Here is an 8,456-nt window from a genome sequence, read left to right as displayed (position 1 = left end):
CCTGAGAACAGTGGGAGATGCTGGATATTGGGCATTTCTGGAGTGGCCAGATTGTCATTTCGGTGGAACGGAAGCTGTTGTACGCGGAGTTCTTTTCGAAATCTGTCCCACAAGATCATTCTCTAAAGTATTTTAATATAAGAGGTTTCAAAGTTCCTCTGGAATGGGAACACAATTTATTACGTTTTTCAAAAAGATTATACTGTATTTCTATTTGAAAGTAACATTACAGGCTTTGGATTTTATGTTCTTATATTTGTCTAAAACATCTAAATAAGATAATCAGGAAAAACAACTGTTTCCACTTATTTTATTAATAATGTAATTTTTATAAATCCACGCTGAATAGAACACACCCCATTTTCTGCTTCAAATTATTGTAAACAAAGTAATTCTAAACATTTTCACATAGCCATTTGGGCTAAAAATAGTGATATTGGCCAGTATTTCACAGTAGTACAATAGTTATCGGGGGGTGGGGGAGAGAAGCATCTCAAACCCAATGTACCAAGGGTAGTACTATGAAGTATTCGAACACTTGTTCACAATCTTAATACACCTCTTAGGGGCTTACGAGTTACCTGAAAGTTTTACATGTGCAGGAAGTACTGCAGTTACTGGTGTCTCTCATTTTTAGCTCTCTGTTAACCAGGTAACTAGTAGTTACTTTTAATGGCATCCAAATACCCCTTTATAGCCTAAAATCATATGGGTATTTAATATTCTGATACGAGGCGATTCAACACTTATTACTGGAAAACAAACTGAGCCCCAAGTTTATAAGGCAAGAATCTGACATTTTGTCCTTTAGGAACTAGACTCATAAGACTTTTGCCCAATGATGAGCTGGGCAAACATGAATTTGTTTCCATGTTGAAGCAGGTTGTTGTTGTAGTTAACGAGACCTGAAATACATGGCCAGATACCTGGACACTGCCTAAAAATCTAAGGTTTACTATAAAGTTGGGTTCTTATCTAAAAGACTTGAAGTAGCATCATGGAATTCTATCTGCCCCTTTATTTCCATATCAGAGGTTCCCAGTGCATAGGTGAAGAGGTTTTTTCTAGCTGCCAACCCTGCAAATACATTAAATAGATTTAGCATTCTCTCTCAGCTATGTTGGCTGGGACTAACAGGAAGAAAAAGCAGTAAAAAAGAAATTATTTTGGCTACAAGAATGAGTATATATGACTATGAATACACAGAAAGCAAAGCTTTGTTGAATAAGGTGCCACATTTGTATATATCTGAACTCATTCTCAAATTCAGAAATGTACCTTGCAACTGGAATTTCATTTTCAGATTTTAGATCTGACCCCTGAGCTACCTGGATAACTGTTTGCCCACAATCATTTTTCAGAGTTGAACTGCAGTCTGAGGAGAAATGTACATTTTCTCTCCCCCTTGCCATTTTCACATGGAGGTAACTGCTTTAAATTTAGCTACAGAAATGCTTCAAAGTTAGGCTTGTTCACAGAAGAAACACAAAAGAAAATAATTTTGACGACAAAATGAATGACAGGCCAAATGAAAGATACCACTCACAAAATACAGCATCTCTGAAACTTCCTCTCCTAAAATTACATCTTCTAAAATTGAGAGACTTTCACTAAGATAATAGCTAATAGAAATGAGATACCAAACTGGTGCGCGACATACGCAAGGAACAGGAAGAGGCATTTCAGCAAAAGCTGATGGACAATTATGGTGCATCTTACACTAGAAGTACTCTTACTCATTACCACCAGCAAGTAACTGCTCCACCAATGCTAGTACCAGCATAAGTGGTGGAATAGACAGGGCACAAGTATCTTTATTACCACATCATATGACCCTAATCTAAACAGGGTTAAACGACAGAGGTATGAACACAGTTTTTGCACCAGTGCTATTGCTACCATTGGTACAGCTTAACCGGTAGTAGCAAAATGATGGGAGATTTTAATAAAAGCACTAGTGCAGAAAAGGCGAGAGTATGGGAGGAAGTAAAATATATGTATTTATCCTACAATCAGGGAGAAGGTTAAGCTGATACCCATTTTCCCAACCCAAAATGTTTATTACTTGCAACATGTAATTCTCTGAGTTCCTTTCACAATGACTGTCTACCTTAGAAAGCAGGAGAAGAGGTTAGATATTTGGGATAAGATGCCATGCTAGAACACATCCAGTCACAGCGAAATGAAAATGGAAGTCACATGCTTCAATACAAATGAACATTAGCAATTTAATAACAGTAATATTACGTTACTGTCTGATTTACTGTCTACAGAAGAGCAAACATAAATCAAAAGTTTTCAGCTGACAGTATCAAAGTGGGTTAGCTGGATAAATGTTGGTACTGAAAATTTTCTATTTGCTAACTATAATTTTTTTTTTTTTTTTTTTTTTTTTTAAAGTGCAAGAGAATTTACTCTTATTCTGGAAAGTAGAAAATGAAAAATATTCTCTAGTTTGTGACTAAGCAGAATCAAGATCAGTGCAACATGAATTACAGTAGTAATGTAGATATTTTTCTAGAGAACAAAGGCACATTTCCACAGTTTTGCAGTGCAAACTATTTACAGTGTTAATTTTTTATTCACATAATGTGAATGTTTGGTAAAAATTTTACTCTAACTCCATTGCTCAATTGAACAAGACTACAAGAGCCTTTCATACCTTGGAATATGCTACTGTGTATAACTATTCACTTTATTCAGCTGAAAAACAAGAATCAAAACAAAATATAAGCAAAAATAAATGATAAAGAAAAAGGAAAAATAGTCAAATCTGATTGTCTCATTTTGTTACTAACTTCAGGGTTTGTTTGTTTTTTACATTTAAAAGTTAGTTTTTCATAAATATAAAAACAAAATCACAATAAATCTCTCATTTAATAAAATCATCACTATAAAATCTCTTTTTTAGTACCATTTAAGTTAGAAACGTCTACCATGATACACATTCCCAGCATTTGAATTACAATTTACAAAATATACTTTAAAGGCTAACTACAGTACAGTAGTACACAAAACTCATCACTGCTGCCAGTCTGTCACATGTATTTCCTTACATACTATTTTCTTTTTCCCATCATTTGAAATAGAAATGTTTTAAAGTGTTATGGCCACATGTAACAAGATCATTTTTTTGGCCACTTATTCGGTTTTCTTTGCCTGTCTTTTCTTAATGCTTTCACTGGCCTCTCCAGCAGAACGGTCACAGACTGAAGAGGTTCCGTTGGAAGATACTCTGGTCTCACCCTTTACTTTAGATGGAGTTTGTTGCCAACCAAAGAGCATACGGCCCAGTACAGACTCGAAAGGAGCAAATGGAGAAACTGCAGATTGTGTCAACATCATGGTTACCTGTAAAGAAAGTGGTCAAATTTAAGTTAGAAAGCCTTAGCTCTCCAAATAAAAAGATGATTTAAAAAGAAGAATCAGCACATATGGGCTGGTCTGCATGCAAAAGCACGCACTGAAATACCTAAGCCAGTTTTAATTCACACTTGTTATTTCAGCACAAGTCTGCATGTGGACACTCCTCTAACAGAAGCATCCTATTTCAATTTTACATTAAACTCTCATCTGCTAAATCACACAGACCTGCACTGAAATAAAAGATATAAATAAACATTTAGTTATTTTGGTGCAAGTTTATGTAGACCATCTCTGAGCTTTCAGCACTCTGAATTCCATATATCCCTAATTTGAAGACAGTGTTGTATTTTACATGTTATAAATCTAGGGCATTTCTAGCCTCTGGTGCAAATTTTTGTCCAAAATAACTGCATTTCAACTAAAAATAGAAGTCAACAATCCTAAAGTGTAACACTGTTGCAAAAAAAGCAAACATCATTCTGGGATGTATTAGCAGGAGTGTTGTAAGCAAGACAGGAGAAGTAATTCTTCCACTCTACACTGCGCTGATTAGGTCTCAACTGGAGTAGTGTGTCCAGTTCTGGGCACCTTATTTCAGAAGAGATGTGGACAAACTGGAGAAAGTCCAGAGAAGAGCAACATAAGTTATTACAGGTCTAGAAAACATGACCTACGAGAGACTATTGAAAAAATTGGGTTTGTTTAGTCTAGAGAAAAGAAGACAGAGGGGACATAACAGTTTTCAAATACATCAAACGTTGTTACAAGGAGGAGGGAGATAAATTGTTCTCTTTAATCTTTAAGGATAGGACAAGAAGCAATGGGCTTAAATTGCAATAAAGGCAGTTTAGGTTGGAGCCCACTCCTGTACCCCAACCCCCTGCCCTGAGCCCCCTGCCGCACCCCAACCCCATCCTGAGCCCCCTGCCGCACCCTGCACCTCTCCTGCACCCCAATTCCCTGCCACACTCCTACACCCCAACCCCCTGCCCTGAACCCCCACTGCACCCCAACCCCCTGCTCTGAGCCCCCTCCTGCACCCCAATCCCCTTGCCCTGAGCCCCTTCCTGCACACCGCACTCCTTCCTGCACACCGCACTCCCTCCCACATCCCAACCCCCTACCCCAGCCCTACATTCATGGCCCTCGGGCCAAAAAATTTGCCCACCCCTAATCTAGATAATACTTAGTCCTGCCATGAGTGCAGGAGACTGGACTAAATGATCTCTCGAGGTCCCTTCCAGTCCTATGATTTTATTTCAACTTAGACTGAAATACAACAAATAAACCTAAGTGTACACACAGAAAATAAACTAAGCTTAATAAATGCATGAAAAGTAAACCAATGAGAAAGATGAAACAGAAGCTCTCTGTAGATTGATCAAATTTATCTTGACCACTGAAATCAAGTATCTTTAAAAAATTGACATATAAAACAAAGCAATAAAGTTACTGTAAAATACTCTAGGGCCTTGTCTAGACTTGAATTCTTAGTCATGTTTTGTGCTAATTGGCAACTAATTACCATCTTAACTAATACGATTTTTAAATGCTAATACAAACTCTTCATAAATATTTGTTCCAGCACGAATATTAGTTCCTGGTTGTAGTTTTCATCCTAAGGTTCAGCCATTCCTCCCCTTCCTGCTCCCAACACTGCCACCGTGCCAGAGGCTGTGGGGAGTGAGGCTACGCTGGTTCTACACCACTGAAGACTCCAGGCACTGGGGTAAATCCCCAGAGGGGGCCTGTGGCTGAATTCCACTCCCTTTGCACTACTTGAGTGGATTGGAAGGATGGGAGGAAAGAAAGAATCTGCCCCAGAGTGTTGTTTGTGGCCCCTTGACCTTCAATTGCCCCCAAGCAGTAAAGGTTGGACATCACTGATTTAGATCGCACGTATCCTTAAAAAAACCTCCCATGTTAAAACAAACTTATTGGGAGAACTTCCTCCAGGACTAAGGGGAAAAAGGACCTGCTTAATAGACCCAATATGGTATTTATAACCCAAACACTAAAGACTAGAGTAATACCCTGATTCTGAGAGAGGTTTCAGAAGTGTCTGGAAAGCAAGACACTACTTCATAAGTCTGTGTCAGACTTGCATGAACTGTGTCAATCTAGCAGTGCATTACAGTTACTAGCTGACTTCAAGGTCCTAACAAATCACCAATGCAGAACTGGTGCCACAAAGTTGTGTGCCACTGTACTACGGGCTTCAGCAGTACAGGGAGTCTGAAGCTGCAGACCCCCTCCGCCACACCTAACTATCTCCTAACACCACATCCCTGGTATCCTGAGTGTCTCTGATGTTTAGATGTTTTAAGAAAAGGTAAGTCTGGAGCATTAATGATAAGGATTCCTTGCATTACTGTAGCACCCAGGAGACCCAATATCTCAGTCAGATTTTAGAAACGATGTTTCTAGGGATGCCCTGGGGGAGGCAGGCTGTTCTTTTTAAACCCTCCTTCATAGTTCACCCATTTTTTAACATCTCAAGAACAGAATAGCAACCTTCAAGATTGTTACAGATCAGATGATACTGAGATTCCAACTTTGCCTTTTTTAGGGTTAACACAGTCCTGAATATAGCCCAGCTTTCCAGAAGGAGATAAATGCAGAATGGGATAGATAGATAGATAGAGTTCAACCGTAAGAAGATTAAAGGGAAGAACAATAATGTGCATATATCTCGCATGTGTACACATGCATGTGTGTGGATATACATATCCACACTTTTTATAAACAAAGTGATAGTAAACACTTTTCACATTATTTTTCTCTTCTCCTTCACCATTATTTTCTATATAGTTGAAAGATGTGTCCAAAACTACAAACTTTTAAAAAACAGCATGAAGACAAACAGAGCATGTTCTATTCACTTATAAACGTATTCAGTGACTAGAAACACTTGGCCTTTGGCTGCAGTTCATTTTTGCTCCACATGTATTAACAGGTTGGCAAGACAACCTGTTGTGTCTTAATTGTATCTCTCTCTCAAATAATTTAGTAACTTGAAATATCAACTCCCTGTGCCAAATTTCTGAAATATTCTTTTAATACAACTTAGCAAAGGTCATGATGCAGAGTTTCCCGTCGGTCTGCTTCACATATGGAAGAGTTACTTAAGGCTCATAGGGGTCATGTGACTTCAATTGAGCTATGCCATTTTCACCAATTGAGTTTGACCAGATCTCTCCAGAAAGTGAAATTAGTACTCTGGTGGGGGGGTATAAAGAGAAATATTCAACAACATGCATCTTGCTTTAGAAAGTACAGTGAGAAATATTGCTGTATTGCATATGTTTAAATAATTATACATTGCCAAATTCTTACCTTTGTGACCACTAGAAAGGTGGTATAAAAGAACATAAGGTTGTGTCTTGCTATCGGTAGGTTCTGGGCATGTTGCAATGTGAAGAGTACTGCACCTACCAGAGTCACTTTTACAGGGCTGGAAACCAAACAAAATAAAGACAAGTGTGTGAATTTTCTCTCCTCCCCATCCTATGCTGATAGAAATTATGATCTGGAAAGTAATAGCATACTTTAGCATACAAAAATATAACTATAATATTTGCTCGGCTGAAAGTAAATGATAAAAAGCTTGTGGTAACAATATGGCAACATGTTTCACAGGCTAATTACATGTTTTGTTAAAAAATACTTCTACCAGTTTTTAGTTTGTAAGCTTTCAATTTCTTAGATCTTTGTTCCTGAATTTAAAGAACTCCACCCAATTTGCCTTCCCCATACCATTATTTAATTTATATATCTGATACATCCCTTTATTAGTCACCTCTAAACTAAACTGTGCCAATATTTGCACTCAGTCTTCTTATGGAAGTTTTTGCCATGCCTCTAATCATTTTGTGGTACTTTCTTCCCCCGAAGGATTTTCAGCTTAATTTTACTGTAGTTACAATTACTTAGTGGTTCAACTTAACCTATTACTTCAGTCAAGTCCTACGTGTTACTTGGGACTGAGTTAAGAATAAGCTCTCCTCATTGTGTGCTCTAGAACAAGCTGTTCTAAGAACCAAGCATTTAAGGTGTCAAGAAACTGCCTGTCTAAATCTTAGACCGCTGCGATATTTGACCACTTTATAGGAGGCTGGAATCATCCAGGGTTACTGTTTATTAGACTTAGTTCCCTCTGTTCACCCTCAACTTTGTGCACTCAGTATCTTTCCCCTGATCAGGAAGCCAGTAGTATAACTCTACTTGTATATTTATATTCTTATGATTTGGGATTCGTCAAGTTTCATTTCTTATCACACCTTTAAATAGATTCATGCATTTAGCTTTGCAACCAAAGGAGAACATTTGAAAAAAATTGTCAAGGGAATTTTTAACCAAAATAATTTTAGGATGTGAGGACAGTGATTTGTGTCCAACACCTCACTGTTCTGGCATATTGTAATCTCAGCTTTTATCCTTCATAAGACTAGATGCAATACCACAATTTTTAACATTTAAAACTCATTCTTCCTTCAGCTAGCACATTTTTTAAAGAAGAAAGTGACTGCAGTGTTTTAAACTAGCATAAATTACTTATTTCACTAAGTTTGAAGTATTCAGGTGCAGCTGACACCATAAGCCTCACAATCCTTCCTTTTGGAAATAGTGCTGCTCGTAATTTTTGTATTTCTCTTCTGTCATTCTTTATTACCCAGGACAGTTACATGAAAACAGCATCCCTAAATGTTTCTCTCCTCAAAAGTCATGACCCTGTTTTTGAAATAATCATTTCCACAGAAACCAGCTGGGAAGTCACATGGGACGGCAAAGTGGACCTTTTAAATCCCCTGTGAGCTTGTCTCCCTTTACAGCAGTATTTTGTGGCCTGCCAGCCAGTTCCAATTCTCTCTTTTGCAGAAGCTAAACTGGGTGCTATGTAACACTCCCAATTTAGCTTCTGCGAGACAAAGAACTGAAAGCTGAAACTCAAGTAGCATCTTCTATCTTGCAATGCACCAGAGGCATGTGTTGACGTGTTTTAATGCTATATATTTAACAGATGGCTTGAAAGTGTGTTCAGGGGAGTGCAACTGGTTGTTTTGTTTGGTTTTTAAATAAAGTATTTAGCA

At 37.9% G+C, this 8,456-nt stretch overlaps 1 protein-coding gene across 1 annotated transcript in view; it reads right to left on the bottom strand.

Moving 5' to 3' along the window:
• Positions 1-296: 296 nt before the first annotated feature.
• Positions 297-8,456, bottom strand: part of TMEM38B (transmembrane protein 38B) — a 39,232-nt gene continuing 31,072 nt past the window's right edge. The window contains exons 5-6 of the mRNA XM_034774097.1: positions 6,703-6,820; positions 297-3,351 (exon numbers count right to left, since the gene is read on the bottom strand). Coding sequence (XP_034629988.1) covers positions 3,142-3,351; positions 6,703-6,820 — 328 coding nt within the window. The 3' untranslated portion in view covers positions 297-3,141. The remainder of the gene's footprint in view (positions 3,352-6,702; positions 6,821-8,456) is intronic.

This window comes from Trachemys scripta, chromosome 6, assembly GCF_013100865.1.
Source record: "Trachemys scripta elegans isolate TJP31775 chromosome 6, CAS_Tse_1.0, whole genome shotgun sequence".
NCBI lineage: Eukaryota > Metazoa > Chordata > Testudines > Emydidae > Trachemys > Trachemys scripta.
Note: the sequence above shows the minus strand (reverse complement) of the source record. Positions and strands in the feature narration are given on the sequence as shown.